The 22,556-nt window shown below is 39.7% G+C and overlaps 1 protein-coding gene across 1 annotated transcript; it reads left to right on the plus strand.

The window, feature by feature from the left end:
- The first annotated feature begins 475 nt into the window (after positions 1 to 475).
- On the plus strand, positions 476 to 14,128 carry LOC140944288 (uncharacterized skeletal organic matrix protein 5-like). The gene is made up of 3 exons (XM_073393442.1): positions 476 to 519; positions 10,386 to 10,521; positions 13,528 to 14,128. Exons 1-3 carry the CDS (start codon positions 482 to 484, stop codon positions 14,038 to 14,040), a joined length of 687 nt encoding a protein of 228 aa, XP_073249543.1. The 5' UTR covers positions 476 to 481; the 3' UTR covers positions 14,041 to 14,128.
- The last annotated feature ends 8,428 nt before the right edge of the window (positions 14,129 to 22,556 follow it).

The raw sequence follows: 22,556 nt of genomic DNA on the forward strand, positions 1-22,556 counted from the left end.
TTCAGGTTCGGGTTTACGTGAATCAGGTTTAACAGAAATTGTGTAACTACGTCATAAACTCTCGTTTTCTTTTCTTAGTTTGCCCATTTTTTTTCTTTTGCTTTGCTTCGAAAATTTTGGTTGGTAGAGATTGAATTAACCCTTTCACTGCCAAATATGACCAAAGGGAAATTCGACAAAAATCCCAAATTTCATTTTGTAAAATTTTTTAAAACAAATAACACCACATGAAAGTACTTCCAAAGAGATTTCATTTGAATGGTCGCACCACAGGATTTTGCCCACAGACGTAAAAGTTAGAACCACCTCACAAACTCCATCATCCACTCTGGCAGTGAAAGGGTTAAAGAGATCGGAACTAACTACTTGAAGAGCGCAAAATAGCGCGAAGTACTCGCTCGAGGCCCATGCGCACTGTTCTTCATGAACTGGAATGAATGTCGGAATGATGCATTGTCGATGTTTTTCCTTTACAGGTAGCATGATGTCAACTTGCAAGGAAATTTATGATAAACATTTGTGAGTACAGCATACGTGATTACTATGGCGTTAGCAACATTTTTTACTCAGTACTTTTTTCGTCACGATATAAGATATAACATACAAATTTTCTCATATCATAGTAAGTACCAGTTTCTTAAGGTTCGGACTTTAGAAAAGGCCTTTCTTTGCATACAATGTAACCGCATCCCCCCAAATTAGCTGTTAGCTTCGTCACGTGGAGCTCTATGTCGGTTAGTGTTGTCTGGAAAAGGTGACTAGGTTTTTACTAGGAGCAAATTGGCGCGATCCATTCAACCAAAAATTCCGGAAATTTCGGTCCAAAACTCAATGGATCGGTTCGGTCCAACCGGAAAAGTTTCGAAAAAACTGGTCCACCTTTTGAGGTGGACCACTTTTCCCGGTCGGACCGGTCGGAAATTTTGGTTGAATGGATCGCACCCAAAACCTCCCAAGTTTGAGCTTTAATTACATATTGCGGACAAAGATCTCGGGTAGACGTAGAGGAAATCTTGCTAGGACCACTGTCAATACCAAATTTTAAAAGAAATTTATCGAACAGTTTCGCAGTTATTATCGCGTTTATAGAAGTATGACACCACTTTTATGAAAAATTAAAGATTGGAATAAATTACTGATAAATCTGAGAAAGGTCCAAGTGTCAGAATTGTTAAAAAGGAATACGAAGAGCGTTAATTTGCTCATTAAAAGAATTTCATAATTCTAATTAAATAGACTTTGAACTTGTGAGTAATAAAGGCAATAGGGTGATGAAATATGTTGTATACTTCATTTTTACCGTGCATATTTCTTAATCATATAAACTATTATATGTTAATCAGTATTATTCTAACCTGTTTAAATATGAGGGCCACAAGTTCATCCGTTTTACACTCTTGCTGTCACTTGTTACCTTCTTACGTAAATCCAGTCGTCATCATCATGATCTTACTCTGCAATAAACAATCAAGAAGGCAACACTATTCAGACACTTCGCCATGTTATTTGTAGCTGTCTGTCTATTAGTTGCAATAAAGTCTTTCTATTTTTAAGGTTGACATACCTCTACGACAAATTTTGTTGTCTCATCGGCACACCCTAAAGAAAGGGTTTGCCCGAATTGTATTGGTAACTTTCTACCTTTCTACACACATGGTCTATATATCGACATAGGATGATGAGTTGAATTGATGATTAATTGAAAAGAATGAATTGAAATTGATGATTAATTGAAAAGAATTAATTGAAAAGAATTGAATTGATGATTAATTGAAAAGAGCATGCAACTAAAAATCATGCATATAAATACCTGGAGCATGATATCGACATTCGATGGGCTGCTGCTTACTTTAAAACAAGACACATTCGATGAGAGAAAAAAAAAACCGTTGAGTGGCAGAATTATCAAAGTCAGGAAGAAATTAACATTGTTTGGCAATCACATTATTTTTCAAGGTACAAGATTCCATGGCCTCAGGAACTGCAAAATGATAAGCTTGTTTAAAAATAACCTGAGATTAGGGCCAATTTTAGCGGTTCTCATACATTCTCTCTAACGGCTAGCTACTGCTGTTTTCGTTTCGCCTTGCCCGCCGGAATGTTATTACGAAGCGAAACGAAAATTGAGCCTGATCTCAGGTTAGTTTAAAAAGAATGCAAAGAACTCGACGTGACATGCCTAACCATCCTTTGAGGACCGTTCTTTCATTGAAAGATTTTAACCTTTTGAAGTCGCTATCCCCATCAGCTCGCTCTTCAATCTAATGTTTGGACTGTTTGCCTTGCTTAACATAGTTTGTTTCAGTAGTAGCAAGCGAAAAAATACCAGGCTCAATACATTTTGTATTGTGTGAATGAAACCGACGGTATATGTCAGGTACACAACAGAGTAAATTCGCACGCCTGTTAAACTTCAATCAATCAACCAATTTATTTGCCCCCCGGGATTTGCCCTTTTCGAAATAGTACAATAATTACACAGTCTTATAATTAAAATATACTTGGGCAGGAACTCTCAGCAAACCCTGTAGGGCTTTTCGAGGAGAGCCGCTGGACAAGTTTTATACAAGTATGATTTAAATTTAAAATTATATGTCTGTGTTATAGATTACATGCATGTATGGAGCGACTACTCATATTTTTTTATTTTATGTTTGATTAAGAATCTTGTCTTCTTTAAAAGGTTTGCCGTTAGAATTATGTTGTCAAAAGCTCTCAGAGCCCTTTTTACTCACTGTCACAGTAATTTGGCTTATAAACTCTGTACATAATTCGCGATACCGGATCGCCCACAATTACAGCAGCCGCAAGCGAAAGATGTAGTCCATGTAGAGCATAGCATAGTTTTAACTTTAGAAATAACTGTGGTTCAATGCAGTGTGCTCCTTTGTGGGCGTAGTAAAAAGCTCCAAAGCATTGTAGAAGCGAGTTAACCACTAAAATAAGGTAACTAAAGAGCTTGATTTTCAATATTTACTTAAATACCGGTTGTCCAGAGCCGGGAACTCTGCTCTGCTCTGCTCTGATTGGATATTACTAAGAAGGCGTGAAAAATATTCCGCGAAAGCTCTTTCTATAAATAAATTTTCGTGGGAAAGGGTTGACTCCATTTCCATTTCTCCTCGGCCTAGCATGCCTTCCTCTTGGCCGCAGTCCAGGTTTGCTCACTATTGAGAGGCGTTGGTATGCGGAACTGGAAACACTGGTGGATGGAGCCTTTCCCGGCCAAAACAAGAACAGCAAAATTCTGTTTGGCAGTATTAAATATCTGGCTGAAAGTCAAATGCATATCTCCAACAGGTTACAGAGACTTGACCATCTTCTCAGTGAACTTGTTGCTTCATGGCATGGGATGCTGATTTTGGCAGGCGATGTAAACATCGATATGATCAAACAACAAACATCTGATGTCAAGCGGTACACTGAAATGCCCTCGAATCACTGAACCTGAAGCAAGTCGTCACCAAAGCAACAAGAACTACGAAGTCCAGTCAAACGCTTGTTGATCAAGTTATTACCAATCTTCCTAAACGCGTTACACATACTGATGTTCTCCCATGTACAGTCGTTAGCGATCACGACCCATCATATGTTTTTGTTGTTGTTTTTTTTTTAATCAATATTTATCCAGGGGCATCCAATTTAGCAGAGCTAGTGAGATGGAGCCCTGACACAACACAAAAACAAAGACATTAAAACTAGACAATTAATTAAGTTACAAAGGCAACATGTACTGCAGACGTTACTGTTTAAAATGGCGCTTTAGCTTGATTTTATGATTCTCTGAGGGTCTCTACTTGTCTAATGATTCTCGGTATGTATGTATGTATGTATGTATGTATGTATGTATGTATGTATGTATGTATGTATGTATGTATGTATGTATGTATGTATGTATGTATGTATGTATGTATGTATGTAAATCTTTATTTAAACATGGAAAATCATCAGTTAAGCTTAAGTTAAAAACTAAAACTAATTACAACTGCTTTACATGATTGCCGTGTGGGAATCCGATATATCAGCTACCTTCTTGATATTTCGCTTAAAATGCTCAACGGATGCAGCATTTTTTAAGTTTTTGGGCAAGTTATTCCATAACATGACCCCGCTGTAAGAGAAGCTTCGTTTCAAATAATTGGTGCTTGGTTTGGACAGGGTCAGCCTTCCCTCAGAGTTTCTTAAGTTGTAAGCAGAGTGACGCTGAGAGAAAAGACTTTGTAGATATTCTGGAGCAAGGTCATTCATGGTTTTATACATCATTAAGGCTTTTTGTTTCTTTCGTCGAAGAGATAGCCTCTCCCAGCTGACGGTGGAGAGAAGGTGGTTTGAGCTCGCATTTAGTAATAACTCTGGCTGTACGATTCTGTAATTTTTGGAGCTTATCACCCAAGTAACCACTCAAAGAGTCCCAGACGGGGCTGCAGTAATCAAAATGAGGCATAATTAAAGCGTTATAAATTTGAATTGCAGTTTCTTTGGATATAAAGGGCCGCACACGTTTTAGGGCGCCTATAGCTGAAGAGACTTTCTTGCAAATCTCTTCAACGTGTTTACCCCAAGAGAGTTGAGCATCTATGGTAAGACCCAAGGATTTGGTATGATCGACTCTCTTGATAATTTGGTCATCAATTCTGATTTCTACATCGTCACATAGGGCAGATAGTCTTTGTCTTGATCCAATAATCATTAGCTCTGTTTTAGAAACATTTAGACTGAGCTTGTTAGCTTTCAGCCAACAGCTAAGGTTATTTAATTCAGGGGTTAGAGCTAGCTTAAGCTCTGTTAACGTCTTAGCAGATAACGTAAGGTTGGTGTCATCGGCAAACATTCTTGGTACGGCGCCCCGGTCGGTAGGGTGTTGTAGGTCCGAGCACCGGTTATTCTGAAGCTACCTTGGTCTTTAGTCTTTTTTGCGAAGGGAGGGCGCAGTAAATAACGGCTTCCGGTGTTATCGCCATGGAAAAGGTGCGCGTGCCTAAACTCTGCCAGTAAGTGCGAAGGCGCTATTCCGTGAAGACACTTATGGACTAAGACCATTTGAGATAATTTCTGCGTGCTTGTCGGCTGGGCCAGCCAAGTGTTGATTTTAACTCCTCAATTAAGCCCCGATAGATCGACCTTTAATAATACATGCGGCGCGTCTGTCTAGCTTATCTAGATATTTAGCTTTGCTCCCAACCCGACAGCTGTCCCAGACAGGCGAACAGTAATCGAACAATGGCAAGACTATAGTATTGGAGGGCATTTGACAAGTTGGCTTGGAAAGAACCTTACGCGCTCGGCGAAGAATAGGCAAGACGAGATCTTGTTACTGATATATTCTATGTGGTCCTTCCAGGATAAGGTGTTGTTTAGGAGGACCCCAAGATATTTCAGTAAACTTGTTAACTCTTTCTAAACGCGTGTTACTGATTTCTATAACTAGATTGTCAGCCTCCGCGGTGCTATGATGAGCACCAACAAGCAAAATCTACATTTTTTCAAGATTAAGTATTAGAAAATTAGCTTGAGGCCAGCTTAGGACATAAGTTAGGCCACTAGTTAACTGAGCTTGAATTTCACTGACTGACTTGCTTGCAAAATAGACAAGTGTATCGTCAGCATAAAGCTCGATGCTACAACCTTGAACCGCCAGAGGTAAGTCATTCATGTAGATGATAAATAACAAAGGCCTAATACGTTACCCTGGAGGACCCCGAAAGATAGAGGCTGGGCCTCAGACAAGACCCCATTGGTGCAAACACTTTGGGTGCGCATGGTTAAGTAGGACCTAAACCATTGGAAAGCAGAGCGATTCATTCCTAGTGAAGTTAACTTATCTAACATGATGCTGATCTAAGGTGTCAAAGGCCTTGCTTAGGTCTAAGGCCAGTTAATAGTCCTTTGTCAATGTTTTCCAGCAGAGTGTTTGTCACGTGTGTAAGGCATAGTCAATGCGCTTGTCATCCGTTTCACTCCAAGATACAAGGTTATTAGGTACGAAAAACAGTTCAGGGACGATTTCACTCAACTTCATTTAAGGTCGTTTATGCTTTAATTAGAGGATCCTAACGAACAAGTCATCGCGTTCAATACTCTTATTTCGGACTGTTTAGAGTGACATGCACCCTTAGCATGTGAGGGTGACAAGACCACTTGCGCTCTGGTTGAATGATCCGAACATTCGAACGCTGCAGGAGGCATGCAAGCGTTATCGTAGGGAAGCACACACACCCCCTCACAGTGAGGCTGGGTGGGACATCTTCAAAGACGCCCGCAACAGTCTTAAGAAACTGATTGGGAAAGCAAAGAGAAGGTTTATGACCAATGCACTCTCGTATGAGCGGCCCAAGGAAGTATGGAAGACGATCCTTCACCCTAACCATCAATCAATAACTGTGTATCCGGATAATAAGCACTTTGCTTCTGCAGCTGAGCGTGTCGATGCCTCAGTAGGGACTTTAAGATCCAACGACGCGGACGGCAACGAGAAGGTAAAAAAAAAAAACAATTGGTTTAATAAGCAAAACAACAACTTCGCACGTTCATCACACTTTTTTTGTACATTTCTCAACCCGTTTTTGCACGACTAAGACGTGAAAATGCCTTATTTCGCGTTTTATGGAGGACGTAAACAAGCAACGAAATTTTATTTCTCTTCCTGAGCTTAGATCAAGGTCACTCGAAATTCAGCTTCAGGAGGGTTTGCCTACATTTGACAAAGTAAGTGGGTAGGAATAATCGCTATAAAGACTGAAAGAACGCAAATTCACTTTTTAAGAGACGTTCTCGTTGTCGTCGCATCGTTGGATCTTAAAGTCCCTAGTGGCGGTTGATAAGGAGGAGCTGCATAGGCGTATTAATGCGCTTGCGCAGGACCCTGATACTTCCTTTCGTCTGAAGAGTGTTACCTATCATGAAGTTATTCGGTAGATCAAAGCGCTGCGGTCCGACTGCTCTACTGGTCCGGATAACATTCCAACCAAATTCATCAAGCTAGTCCCAGACCATTTAGCATCGCCTTTAACGCATATCTTAAACACGTGCATTTCGAAACTGGACTTTCCAACTCTTTGGAAGGTCGCACTCATTAGTCCCACTCCAAAGGAGGGTGAACCCCAGGCAAATGATGATTTTCGCCCTGTTTTCATTTTGCCTGTGTTATCAAAGGTTTGTGAAAGACTGTCTTGACGACAAATGGTGGATTTTCTCACGGAAACTGCTGCGCTTCAGCCAAACGTAAGTGCATACCGCAAAAGCCATTCAACTACAACTACTTTGCTTGCAAAAAGAGATGATATCCGCAAGGTAAGAGTAAGAGTAAGAAGTTTATTGTACACTCCCCAGCGGGGCTTTTCAGTGATATAAGACAAAGCTATAATTCATTATCAAGTATATACAAATAAATATCTACCTAAAAAGAAAAAAAATTACTTAAGTTTCCCTTTTTAAAATTCCTATGATACAATAAAAAGTTAAAACCTACAAAACGCTCGCGGGATCAAGAAATTTATGTAACAATAATTGCTTCAGTTTCTGTTTAAAATCCCTATGATTCTTACTTAATTTGAGGTCTTTATCTAGGCTGTTCCACAAACTGAGAACTCTGTACTAAGATGATCGCTGACCAGCAGCTGTTTTAAATAAAGGGATATTTAATTGTTGTGAATTGCGTGTCACGCGGCAGAAACTTGGCCTCTGGTAACTAGCTTGGATGTGAGGTAATCTGGGACACAGCCCGTCATACATATAAACGTAAAAACAGCGTCCCTTAAATATAATTGCTGTCCTACAGGTAACCAGCACGAATCCCAGAGAATTGGAGAGATATAATGGAATTTTCTCGCTCCACTAAATTATCCGGGCAGCAAAGTTCTGTGCGTGTTGCAATTTACGTATATTCCTGTCAGAAGTGTTAGACCAGACCGCCGAGCAGTAAAATAATTTACAAAAACAAGCGCGTTAATTAAAATCGCTAGAAAGTCTAAATTAAAAGCGTGTTTTGCGCGGTTTGTCTGGGGTAACTTAGAAATACATGAAGCAGTGTGAGAGCTGAGATATGGCAATCAAATGTCAGGTTAGGATCAAATATCACACCTAAGTCCTTAACGGAGTCTGTAGGTAAAGAACAGAGGTGAGGTCACCATTGCAATTATGGCAGACTTGTCTAAAGCTTTTGATACAGTTGTGGATGAGACATTTCTATGCAAATTGCATAAGCTAGGGTTTTCCATGTCCTCTCTACATTAGATTGTGAGTTATTTGACTGATCGAACGCAGTACGTCCAAATCAATGATCGCTCGTTGGAACGCTTAAATGTGTCTTTTGGGGTACCTCAGGGATTCATTTTGCGTCCCCTCTTATTCAACCTTTATGTAAACGACTTGACAGACGTACTCCCAACCGAAGTAAATTGCCATCAATATGCGAACGATATAACGATTTATAGTCACTGTAAACCATCTGAGATTCTAAGGGTTGTCGGGCGGAGATGCAGGTTGTCTACCTGGTCATTCCGATGTAACTTGGCGCTTCCTCCTAAGAAGACTAAATGCTTCTTTCAACTTCCCAGATGTCACAAACTCATGGACTAGACGGACACTGCATCCATCTCTGCGCAAATGGAAAGAGTCTCCGGCGAGTTTTAACTTTCCGCCTACTTGGTACGGAAGTGCACGAAAACGTCAACTGGAAAAGAGCGATAAACTGCAAGATCTCAAGTTGTCACGGAACTTTGTCTGTACTGAAGAAGCTGAAATACCTTGCCCCGTATAATGTCAGAAAACACTTGGCAGAGTGTCTTATTTTTTCAAAGATCGATTATAATGACATTGTCACTGATACTATAGCAGATTATCTTGTTAAGAGACTTCAGCGAGTACAGTTAGTGACTGCTAAGCTGTCTAGATGGTCATCCCGAGGTAACTATGTAACTACATGGACACTCCATCAATCTCTGCGCAAACAGAAAGGGTCTCGAGCGAGTTTCAACGTTCCGCTTAGCGGCTGCTAGTTTTGTTTTAGGACGCTACGCAACCAAGCTTGATTTGCTTTATTAAATACGTTCATACACTCCCGTAGTTCCCTCGAAAACCATACCCGATTCCAGACCAAAATGGGCAAAGTGTATACCCAGTTTCAAACCAAAACGGCTCAAAAACCCTACGGCGTCCAGGATCGATCATGTTAGCAAAAATTTACTAGCAAATTGTTTTCGCAATTGTCGCAAAAGAAATGATTGAGCAGAAAATTATGTGAAATAATCACTTACAAATATCGCAAGAATAACAAATGTAACAAAATTTAAGACTTAGAAAGAGACCAAGCCAAGAAGGGCCCCGAAAAGTCCGCAAATGTCGCAAAAATCGCAAAAGTAACAAGAATTTTTTCTGCTAGCTAAAAACACCAATTAACATTCTCATTGTAAGTGAAGAATTTTGTTAAATTTGTTATTCTTGCATTTTTTGCCATATTTGTTACTCAATCTTTTCACTAGCAAGAAAAATTGGTTAAAAAAATTTCTTTTGGTTTTGTAGGCCCATGTGAGTTAGTTTTGTCTAATTCTAAAGTGGATGAGGTGACTGTTTTTTATTAAAACAATCAGTAAGGGCTGCAGAGTTGCTAGCTAGGAAATGCGGTGCTCTTCCGATTAAATTGTATTTACTCGAGAGAACGCTTTTTGATTTTTCGACTTTATTACAGGGCGGCGCTCTTCAAGAAACTTCGGTTTTCATTTCATATGAGGGCCTTATTACACGTGTGGTTCATCTGCATTACATTTGGAAACTTTTACCTTGTGGTCAATTATCAAATTTCTGGCTTTAACGGCCTAAATAACCGTTTTACTGCTTTCCGAGCTGGTACATATAATTCTTTTTCAGGCGGCACCACCCGACTATTACCTACGTATTACCTATTGTTTTATTATACAATATATACATGCTACATATTTTAACTGTATATACATTATTATTATTTATATTTCTTATTTGTAAATAATTTTTATTTTTGTGTCCCCAATTATTTGTGAAAACTAAACACATTGACACATTAATAAAGCTTTTACTTACTTACTTACTTACTCAAATAACCTTCGCTGCATTCGGCTGGTGCTACTTTTATAACCGTGCTTTTGTCGAGGTATATCAATTGTTCATTAAGTTTTTCTTTGTTGTAAGGTCGACATTGCTCCATGCCAAATGTTAGTTTTGTCCACGACGTACGACAGATTGTCAAATTCTTTGTTTATATTTATTCTTTTTATGTCTCTAAATCCAATCGTTTTTTGCATCTGATTGAATATGAGGACGGTCACTTATTAAAACATGCAGAGAAAACAAATCTTGCTTGATTTCATGAAGTGCCTCAAAAATATATCATTATATAAATCCCTGTTTACTAGGAAGCTTGAAAACAAAGCCTACTTACTGAATGTGGAGTCCAAACAAATTCCTGTGTACTGTCACATGGAAGCTACTGAGCTTGGAGCATGCGGAGGAGGTGGATGGACGCTGGTCATGAAGATCGATGGCAAACAGGTAGCAGCAGCGGCGCAACAGTTTTAGTATTCATTGATAATATATTGCCCGCGTTCATGATTGGATCCAATTCCTCGACTAATTCTTCATAACCAACCGCCGCTTACCATATTTGGAAGATGTAGGAAATATACATGATCGATTCTATGGTATATTTAACAATTAATGAACGAGGCTGAGTATCTTATGAAGAATTATGGAGACGGACGGCCAAGGCGGATAACACCCTCCGAGATCTCCATATATAATTCTTCATAAGATACGAAAGCCGAATTCAATAATTGTTTTATTATTCATTCAAAATAATTCCTAGTTTAAAAACACGGCTAAAACATGCTTACCTCCACCGATCCATCGATGTTAAGTTCATCTTCGATAGTGCACGTTTAGGTTTGTCCAGCTCCGCAAATGTTCTCCAAATAGCAGATGTCGCCCTTCGAGTTGTCTTCTTCCTGTTCTTGCCATGTTTTTAGCTATTTTTTCGCCTAGTTCTTACTCTTGAAACGAGTGAAATGTCCACAATTTTTCAAGTTCACAACCAAAACAACTAACCCTTGTCCCCAGGTCTTCTCGGTTAACGGTGCATTAACCTGCAAGAACGCTGCATTTTTGACGTCATTTCCTCGCTAAACACAAAATTCTTCCAAATTTGGTCATCAGTAACTGGTTATGGTGAATTAAACATGTGCTTTTAGCCAATCAGAATCGGGGAAATATTTTGAATGAAAAATAATGCCCATTATTAAAAACTGACTCATTGGATAATGCAATTCTAGTGCTCTGATTGGCTTAGCCATCATGGTATATGAGCCATTATACCATGCTCTCCAAATATGGTAACTGTACGCGTCTGCTCAAAATTAAAAACAAGCTGAAAATCGGTTGTTTTTACAAATAAAGTCGGGAAGAATTCTCGATACTGTTTTTGGGCGTTTTTGATAAAACAATTATTCCACTCGCGCTTGTTGGATATGAGATGATTGTAGCCATCCCGGCGCTACGCGCCTCGTTGGCTAATCTCCCACTTCATATCCAACGCGCACTCGTGGAATAATTGTTAAATGACTCATCGATAACCCTCGGCTGGACGCGTGACCCGTTGACCTTGTCTGTGACGTAATTGGAAAATTGATAATTTAGGCGTCTCCGATATCACTGGAAGTGAAACCGGTCCCCACCCAAATGACTTTCGAAATAGTTTTTCCGGTACATTTCCCTACATTTTGAAAAATATTCTTCGGTACATTTCTGTACACTCCGACATGCAGTTAATTTTCTTTGATCTTCGAATATTGGTTGCGTCTTCTGTGGGTCCGAACTGACCGACTGATTCACGGAAGCGGACCAAATTAAATGGAAAAGTTTCTGATTTACCAGACAGTATTTCCAGCATATTGAATGTTCCTCTGTCAAATATAAACGTGGACGGTTACGTCTGTAAAGAACGCAGTTATCGAGACCTAAAGCGCCTTGAAAAGATCCTTGAAGATGCAAAATCTCTTCAACCACAATCATTCACAACAAACAATCGAACAAAACGTTGTGTTCCTTCAGAACTCTAAAATTTCGCCTAGTGTCCCCGCGCCGTCAAAATCGCCTCGCCATGCGATGGATCAAGCAAGAACTCTCTGTTTTGATGTGTTAATTTCTGCGACAATCTTTGCCAGACGAAAATCTGCAGGCGGGAACATGATTGGCTTAAACCAACAAAGGAAATCGCACGCGTCCAGCCGCTCTTTCGGGGGAAGAGTGTGGGCTCATTTTCCCGAACAGCGGCTGGTAATCGAGCCTACCTCGAGCAGTTTCCTTTAAACTACTTTTTTGCTAAAATTGCGACCGAGAATTGATAGCAAATCAGTTTTGCGACAGATTGCAATCCTCAGTAGAAATACGTGAACAACGGAGCTGGTTTTAGAAAAGCAACTATTTAGTAAACAGCTTGTAAACAATGAGCTGAAAGGAAGCTAACATACCGTCAGCTTTTGGCTGCTGGGGATGCGTACAGGTATTGAAATATCAAATTTGGGAATTGCCAATCCATACTGGACCGCACGGTATTGGAGTCTGTTGTGTAAACTATTCCGGCTCATGTTTAAAATTAGCTGTTAGTTACTTATTTAAGCTTTGGTATGAATGGGGACGGGCGTGATCTCCGCTCCAGTGCAATCCTTGGGGCAATTTTTTTTAATAGCGCACGAACAAAACCGGGCCCCAGTTTATTTTCTGAAAGGTTGATAGTTTCAGATGAATTGTTAGTTTTACAATGAAGGAGCAGAATTTTTGTACAGAAATTGATTTTATTTAACTTTTATCCTTTTTGGCATATTTCCTACCATAATGTTGCGCAAAAGTGGGTGATCGGAGATAGCCCGTGAGGGGAATCTTGTGTGCCGCTCGCAGAAATGTTACCGCGAAGGTTTCTTACAAGTGTAGGGCTTTACTGACAAACCATGAGGCTAATATGGCTCGATTTTGGCTGAATTCCTTTTTATTTGCGTTTTATGAACCGAGACCGAGTTGAGGTCCATAAAATCGCGAAAAAGAACCAGCCCAGTGTCCATTCCTTTTGACCAAAGATTTGGTAAATCAACGATTTATTACATGCCCAAAAAGGAAATTGTTTCTCGCACAGACCACAGGATTCGCTTCATCTTGAAGGGTCGTAAAACGGCCAGTCATATAATGTAGCCTCTTCTCACTGGCTCACTAGTACACCGAGATGGCGGCCATTGGCCATCATCACAGCGAGATGTTTAGAGGGATCTCGCCATATCACGTCATTTACTTGGCTGGGGTTTTTAATTCTTACCTGGCGTTTGATTGTCTTAGCCTAGATATTCTCAAAACTACTTGGGGAGAGGGAAGAGATTGGATGTAGTTGACCCCCAGGACGCGGAAGGCCAAATTGGATATAGTCTTACAACCTTTTGCAGCAGAATGTGACTGCCGTGATGTCATGTGAAAACAGTTTGTTAATTGACGATATATCATTCTTTACCTGTTTAGAGTACCTTTCAGTACTATTCAAGATTGTGGACCAACAAGAAGGACCATTATCCCTCTGCGGGAAAGACCCTGCTTGATCATCAAGAAACAAAATTACCCACCTACTGGAGCACACCATTCACCAAGATCTGCCTCGCTATGAAGATCAGCCATCAAGTTAATTCGATCGTCATCAACAAACAAGCCAACTCCTTACACTCCCTGATCGCTGACGGAAAATACCGTTCGACGTCACTGGGTCGTCACACCTGGAAGAAGCTGATTGGCCGAAAGGCATCGCTGCAGAGAAATTGTAACCAGGAAGGGTTCAATTGCAAAGGGCGATACGACAGCAAAGCAAGAATAGGTATCTTAAGTAACGAACAAAACCACTGTGATTCCCCTGACTCAAGAATTGGGTTTGGTACTGGTGGTGATCCTCATGATGACAACACCTGTGGAAACGCGGCGGCCTGGAATCCAGACAATGGTAACAAAAACATTAAAGCGATGTGCTACATCCTGGTGCAATGAGTATACAAATGCAACGTCAAAAATATTGTTCGACTTCATAGTCAATGATCAGTGTTCTTTACAATGCTAAATAGAAACTGTAGGTTAACTAAAGGCTTAATTCTTGCATGAACAAATATTTTTGGAAATTAAATTAAATAAACGCATTACTCAAAACAAAACATTTTGCTCTGTTTTTCCTCGGGGGGGGGGGGGGGGTGTACTGTCGCAATTTGTAATAATCATCGCACTTTGTAATACCTGTCGCAATTTTTAATAAATTTATAGCACTTTGTAATACCTGTCGCAATTTGTAATAAACCGTGTCGCACTTTGTAATAAAAAAGCTGTCGCAATTTGTAATAACTGTCCATCGCACTTTGAAATATACTAAGCTGTCGCAATTTGTAATAATTCCATCGCACTTTGTAATAATGTTTTGAGAGTGATTCAACTTACTTCGCCAACATCAATATAATGCCAAAATATGAATGGTACTTCGTAAACAAAGATGATGACGTCTCGATCTGCAAGCACGTAACTTACAAAATTACTTTTATAATTTATATCTGCGCTCATTCAAACCATTTAACTTATTCACGGTCCTAAGCATTTTTTTAAATTAATGTTGATTAGTTATCTTTGTATGTACCTGTTTTTATAAAACTCACTTGGGATCATACGCGGAGCCGGCTGGCCATTTGGTCCATTATTCTCTATTGATTTGGTCCCATAGAGGAGCAAAAAGAGTATCATTCCATCTTAAAACAATTTTTTTCTATGGAGCCTTCTAAAGCAAATCCTTTGGGATAGTAAAAATTCTCCTTCCCTGTGTACAACTCGTAAGACCTTGCAATTCTTCCGAGCGTGTTCAGGTCTTTTTCCACAAAATGCAAAGGATAATAAACCAAACCATCCATTACTACTTGAGTTACCCTATCTAAGGATTAAACCAGAGACACAAAGCCAACAAGGTAAAAATGATACCCTATTTACGGTTCGAGATCCTCAGCGGTACTTACCTACCTAGCCCATACATGTATATGGGATTATTCTCCCCCCCCCCCCCCCCCCCCACCCCGAAGACTCAAGTGTCACGTGGCAAGCAAACATGGATTGGGACGACGAATTCCAGGTTATTCATGAATTTTCTGTTGTTAAATGTTGCTTTTGTTATTTAAATATTTTTTGAATTCAAATATATGAAATGACTCATATCTTTTTTTTGGTGACATGTCACAGGAAGTTTCAAGTCTTTCATAAAAGCGATTCTCGTTGGTCATGTGATTAATTAAGGCAGAAAGATTTATGTCGGAAGACATGCATGTTTGACCAAAGAAAATAATTTAAGTTTATTACAAAGTGCGATGGAATTATTACAAATTGCGACAGCTTAGTTTTTTACAAAGTGCGATGGACAGTTCTTACAAATTGCGACAGCTTTTTTATTACAATGTGCGACACGGTTTATTACAAGTTGCGACAGGTATTACAAAGTGCGATGGATTTATTACAAATTGCGACAGGTATTACAAAGTGCGATGATTATTACAAATTGCGACAGTACAGGGGGTACTTCTGGGAATTCTTGGTGGGGGTGTGTAGCCCAGTTCTCCAAATCCTGACCCTATTTCAGACCGAAAAATGTCATTTTCCAGACCCGTTTTCAGACCTAGCCTTTAGGCAGAAATTATGTTAGTATTACTTATATTAGAGCGCAAACAAAAAAAAATTCCTTAAATTCGTTTCGATTTTCGAATTCGCATATTTCTCTTTCTTTCTTACTCATTTGGAATTGAAACGGTAAATACGTGCATACACTCCTGTAGTTCCCTCAAAAACCATACCCGATCCCAGAACAAAATGGGCAAAGTGTATACCTGTTTTCAGAGCAAAACGGCGCAAAAACCCTACCCGATGGGGCGGCAAATAACTATATAGCTTATATAAGGGAGTATCCCCCCCCCCCGGCTGTTTCCTCTGTCTCAATCATTCATTTATATTTTTTCCACGATAGGTTTCTCTCCAGGGAACGGTCCTAGAATTTTTTATCAATAGCCCTTTGACGCATTCCCACAACCGCCTCCCCCTACCAGGGCAAGCGCCCAAAATTATACACGCACACACACTCGATGACACAAACCCGACGCTTTCTGGCACAACACAGCTTGAAAAAGAAACACTTACTCGAAACAGCGCCACCCGAATAACATTGGCATCTTTTAAATCGAAAAGCAATAAGCGCCGCGACGCTTTTTCGAAAAATTCAATGTTTTGCTGCATTTAATCGAAAGGGCTCCGACCTCAAGTTAGAGACGCACAGGAGAAGAAGAAAAATAAATAAACGCCTCGGCACTCTTTCGAATGAACATATTTTTCTTCTGCATTCAACCCATTCAAGCGAGAGTGCCGCATTTCCCAGTAATATAGCAGAGCTTATTAATTTTTGCTAATCAGACCTTTTAATATGTTGATTACCACTGCTGAAGTAAGCTTGAAGCATTTTGATATAAGTTTAAAACCCGTCTTTAGAAGAAATGAAAGTTCAAAACAAAACAAGGTTTGAACTTTTACTGATTTCTTCTTCGCAGTATGGTATTTAAATAAGTATGATGAAAGTGACGATAAAGTATCTCCCTAAACAATTTTAAACTTTATTTATCGTAGAGTACGTACGTGATACTCTCATTAACTGAGTCTGCAAGGCTGCGTATTAAACTTCGGTCAGTTACTGTTCGCGCAAACCAAATTGTAAAAAACTCGGATGGAAATTTCGAAAGAGCACTGCGGTGCTTATTGATTTTGCTACTTGGACCCTGTTTACATGGAGTGGGGGACCCCGGTCTAGTGGGGTTGGTTTCTTTTGTTTTCACGCTCTGGGGGACACAAAACAAAAGAAACCTACTCCACTAAACCGGGGTCCCCCACTCTATGTAAACAGGGTCTTAAAGATGCCAAGGTGATTTGAGGGCGGGCTTTTTCGATTAAATGTAATGCAACAACAACATAAGCTTTATTTGCATTACTATTTAAGCAATAGAAAACGATTTCCGTGTTTGCATAGCCTGATATAAACACGAGAAGGGTTGGGAGAATTCAACACAGTTATGCAAACCCGAGACGAAGTCGAGGGTTTGCATAACTGTGGAGAATTCTCCCAACGCCTCGAGTGTTTATATTAGGCTATGCAAACACAGGAAAAAAGTTTTCTATTGCTTTTGTAAAATAACTTTCCGGAGAAAAAAACGCAAAACTCTTTGTACGGCATGATTAAAACAGAAATTCTTACCAATCGCAAAATCTTGTTCAAGAAGTCTTGCACGCGTAATCAGCTCTAACATTTTGCAAAAAGATGCTTCGCAAAATACGAATTTTTGTCGCTTAAAATGTCAGCTTAAGCAAAGAAAAATTGACTCACCTTCTTTGTAACGATTTTCCATGTTTCAGCCGACGAAGGAATGGGTAAATAAAGGAAACTTGTCGAGTTTTCAACTCGAAAACTTTTGCAAATTCGTGCTTGCGTGATTAGCGCGCGAAAAGCCAAACAACTTAACGCCACAACCTTATTTACATACTCTCATGCAAACACTCCTCTCGGCCAATCAGAGTGCGCGTACTATCGTAGTTATTTAACTAGAAATACGTATCTCGCAATAATGTATCGGTCAAATCGAAGCTTCAACATGCCCCCCCGGGCAACCCCCCGGACATTTGACTTTTTTGAAAATTATTGTTGAAATTCCCCCCTACCCGGGCCAAAATGCCGTTCAAATGCCCCACACTGGGGTCCATTCAGGTGATCAAATGCCCCCACCCCGGGGACATTTCACAGGCACAAAAATGATAGAAGGACGGCGGAAACGCCTTCAGTTGTCGAACAAAATCTTCATAAATATAACAAAAACTGAGAAACACTGTTCGCGTGTTTACCAGGAACAAATGTCTCGTGCAAAGCGGCGGAAATCGCTGCTACAAGGTCACTGAATGCTCAGCTTTTCTTCGTCATGCAACATACAAAGCGTTCTATAAAAAAGATCCTACCTATTGAGATTACTAAATCATGACCATTTCACTGACATGCATCATCGCTCACTTTATTAATTAACATACTTGCAGTAGGTCAAACCTGAGCTTTTTATTTTATTTTATTTTATTTTATTTTATGTTGCTGTATTGAATCGCCGGTATAGGTATTGTATTTCATTGTAAATTGAACACAGCAATAAAATACATTCATACATTCAAAGCCTGAATCCAATATTAAAAATTTTAAAATTTAAATACTTCAAATACGCCACAAAGCTTGTTTAAGCCCTTTCCTCGTAAACAATTGGCCACAAAGGCACAATCTTTTCCACGAAAATCCTCTAACACCGCGTCCCCCATAGCTCGCCACGCGAAAGATTTTACATGAAATCGAGGGTGCAGTTCAAATTCCCCACCCCTAAAGCATGGGGATCAAATTCCCCACCCCCTGGAAGACTCTGATAATCAAATTCCCTCCTCCCCGGGACGGCAAAGGTGTCAAATGCCCGGGGTATGCCCGGGGGGGCATGTTGAAGCTTTGATTTGACCGATACATAACAGGAGGGCATTTTGTATGCGCATGCGTCAATATGGGCTGTTGAAGTGCCACAGAGGCATTTTCTGTGAATGGTTTACGTTCAGTACCAGCATTTTCAGGCTGTTTTCTGGTGCTGAATTACGTGTATTGGATGCTGCGTTCCACAAACATGTTATTTAAGGTATCGAGGTATTTCTACGATGAAAGTGAGTTTATTGTAGCCTCGCTGTAGCCCTTGAGAGGACAGTCTTTCCTTTCGTAAAACAGTGCACCGAAGACAAGATGGCGGCTGAATGTTCTTACCACCTAACATTTCGCGTACATTTTTTGAGCAGGAGGAAAAGGTCAGTATGATAGTTTTTCGTTAAACAATTATCCTATAGGTACTTAATTCTTCTCATTAGTATAACTCTAAAATCGAACTTAATCATTTCAGGAATACAGCGGTTAATTAAGTGTCCATTCTGCCATGAAACTGTTTTTCACCCTTTCTCTGGCTTGTTTATCTCGAAATCTTGCCTTTCTCCCCAAATTAAGTTAATGAAACTAAGAATACTTCCGCGAATGAATGGCGCTTTGATGAAGGCTGTGAAAAATCGCCTTCTGCAGTAATTTTAGCTTTCTTTTCCGGTACGTCTTCGTTAAGAAATAAAATACACGCACTTCAACTATAAATTTAAATCAATATAATGATGCCAGTAAGATTGTGGTTTGAAAATAAGAATATTCTATCATTTAGTTATACCAAAGTCATTAGAGGAGACTGGTTATGAAAAGCGGCAAACATCAATGATAAAAACAACAGTGCTGCAGTTTATGTTGGAAACACCCTGAAAGTGCACAATCCTTTGTTTTCTGTTGGCAAATTGTTACGGAATAAATTAATGCAACGTTTTTGTTGGTCAATACAATCAAAATGATAGGAATTCTTTTGAACCTTGTGCACTTTCAGGTCCACAAAAACATATAACAAAGGAGTCTGACGGGTTTCATAACCATTCCACTCAATTATCTATGGTTATACAAAGGAAAAAAAATTACACCAATCGGTTTGAATTCTGATTTTTTCCACCTTATTTTGATGGTACACTGTTTGTTTACATTTATTATGCAAATATAAATAACATTTTGGCGTTTTAAAGAAAATCTAGCCTAACTCCCCAACCCCAAAATAGCACAAAATGAAACGTTATCAATACACCTTTTGAATAAATCCTGGCTTCTGTTGCAAAAAAATCGCATGTATTTCCAAATGATACCATTTTGTGGATACTACATTTGTTGATATGCTAATTTGTGTGACATTTCATTCACGAAGATGTTGACTGAGACCAGCTTCTCCTCTGTAATGAACCACACTCTTGTTTAATGCATCAGTTTCTGTTTGATAATTCTTCCATGATGTACAACTGACATAAGGGGTTCATCTGGATAGAGTAAAAAGCTCTCAACAGTAACATTAATAATAGACAAATTCATCCATCCATTTGTGTCATGTTTGTTGTCGCATCCCAGCTCATTTGGGTCCTTTAGCAGAAGGGTTTATTTTTTGAGGAAACAGCATTATATGCACCCTTTAACAAACTTCCTGTCTTACGTTTAAACAGGCTTTGAAGGTGAACAACATCGTCAGTTAGATTTATGGAGTGATGGCCATTCTCTGTTTTGAATTGATCACTACTGTCATCAAATATAAATTAATAACAAGAAATCGATTGTGGAACACAGGAGCTGTTACTCAAGAGTCGCTTCAAAATAGTAGCTTAGAAAAATCTCTGTATCTTTTAGAGTTAAAGAAAAATACAAGTACTTTTCGTTTTTTCGAAGTATGTACATTCGTTTTGTCTGCAACTGAGCTTATGAAATGCTAAAGTGATTATGTACTACATAATCACCTGTAATTGTTGCTGTCTCAAACTCAATCCATTCTTCATTTCCTATGGAATATTTTTTATAAACTTTTCCGCGAAAACTTTCGAAAAAGTGTAAAAACCCCATAGATTTCATGTTTTGTGGCATATATAAGCGCGTGTCTCTGCGATCAGTTTTACATGAGACATCGCGCTAATAAATAAACTTCGCGTGGTAATACTTTTTTCGCTTTTTGTCTTAAAGCAGCTGAACATTGCTACGATGTAGTATTTCCTCCCTGATAAGTAAAACCACGAGTTGGGAAATCAAACCATAGAAATGCATTGTTTTGCAGTGAAAATCAGACTTATACCGGAACATGACTTTTTGGCGTTGAGTCTTGAAAGTCTTTAAAAGGCCAAGAAAACCTACTGCTGAAAAATCTAAAAATGAAAAACCCGCGTAGAAAACGTCCGATTGTAGGAAAGTACGGAATTCAAAGCACCAACGAAATGGCTTTTAAAAGGACTGTAACTTTACGCGCGAGTTTTCGATTTCCCGCCATTAGATTTGATGCGTCCACGCTACTGTCTTTCAGCGGATTCACGCATGCGCATGCAAAATGCCCTCCTGTCCGATACATAAGCCTCGCGAAACTCGGTTTGGTAACGGCACTCAAGTTAAGCCCTGTCGGTCGGGGTTAAGAACTGGATGGGTGACCAACCGCGAATATCGTCTTAAAGGTCCATACGTTGTTCTTTCTTTTCTTCTTCTTCTTTTTTGCGTATTATGTGGTGTTATTGTTAACAGTGTACTGAAAAGCAGATGTAGCATTATTTCGGCGCCCGGATTTAGAAAAAGACAAAAACAAAGAACAAATCTGGCCCGGCGCAGTTCGCCTGAAAATTATTACAGGGGCACCCAACGGCAATTTTCGGGGAAATATCTGTTCGGAAGACGATTTGAGAACTAGAATTTTCGGAACATTTGTAGCTATTTGTTGTAAAATTTCTTGCTTGCCTGCCTCTCCTAGGATTTTCGAACATCTACAAAATGGTATAATTACCCATTTTAAACGGATATTTACCTTAAAAAAGGCCACCTAGAATTTTCGGGAGCCTTTTCCTGGCTGAAATTTTCGAAAAGGTAAGTTTTGATCCCTATAATTTTCGGATCACTAGACTTTCAGCTAGGAAATCCGAACAGATGAAAAGTTTTTAGGGGATAAAAATATGCGTATATCTACCGTTTAAATACTAAAATACGTGCAACAATGCTATGTTAAGTGGTTTTGAACAATATCCTCTTTGGGTGCCCCTGTTATTATAGTTCGGGCCGTAATACAGAGCTGAAACTTTGCAGACTTTGATCGACATATATCGGCGGGGATGGGTTTTGGATAGTGAACGATCATAATGCCTCTGATTCCAATCTCCTGTTCCTCTGTCTCTTGTTGTCGGCGTTGCCTTCGTTGTGCTAAGCGATGTACCTTCTGCTCCGCGGTCTGCGCGGTTTCTTGTTGACTTCTTCTCCTTCGTTGTTCACGCTGAATTTGAAGTCGGCGTTCTCGCTCCAGAGGAGTTTCGGTGGAAAATCTTCCTGGGCGAGGATTTGGAGTCACTTGTTGTGCTTGTGTGTCATTTGCATGGGAAATTATTCGTGATTCACCGATGGTAAACTTTGCTTCACAGACGATGAATAAACACATCAAAATGCGCCTTGGTCATCGGCGGCGATCTCTATGTTGCCTGGAAACGCAAAATGTTCCATGACGTCATTGGCGGATACCGAGCATATATTCAGAGAAAGATTTATTTATTTATGAAGCCTCGAATTTCGCAGCTCGCTAAGACCACGCGCGGTTAGCAGACTGCGCGCGCGCTTCGCGCGCGACAAGATTATAAAATCGTTACGCTCGGAATAAATATCTACAGTATTGCAAAAGCTTTGAGATAGAGTGGTTTTCGTTTGAGTGTCGAAAAACCAAAAAACCAAAGTAATTACTCTGGCCAATCAGATAGGACACAGACAATACATTGAACCAATCAAAACTCGAAGTAATTACATGTGGCTGACGCAAAGCGCGGGAAAATGCATGCGAGCGCGTCACGATTGGCTTTGG

The sequence above is a fragment of the Porites lutea genome, chromosome 7 (genome assembly GCF_958299795.1).
Source record: "Porites lutea chromosome 7, jaPorLute2.1, whole genome shotgun sequence".
Taxonomy (NCBI): Eukaryota; Metazoa; Cnidaria; class Anthozoa; order Scleractinia; family Poritidae; genus Porites; species Porites lutea.

Excerpts from the sequence above, each read along its gene's own strand:
- LOC140944288 (XM_073393442.1), top strand. The coding sequence starts at position 482 with ATGATGTCAACTTGCAAGGAAATTTATGATAAACATTT. Across the intron at positions 520-10,385 it reads GAAATTTATGATAAACATTT|GAAGCTTGAAAACAAAGCCT; the intron begins GTGAGTACAGCA and ends CCTGTTTACTAG. Across the intron at positions 10,522-13,527 it reads TGAAGATCGATGGCAAACAG|AGTACCTTTCAGTACTATTC; the intron begins GTAGCAGCAGCG and ends TTACCTGTTTAG.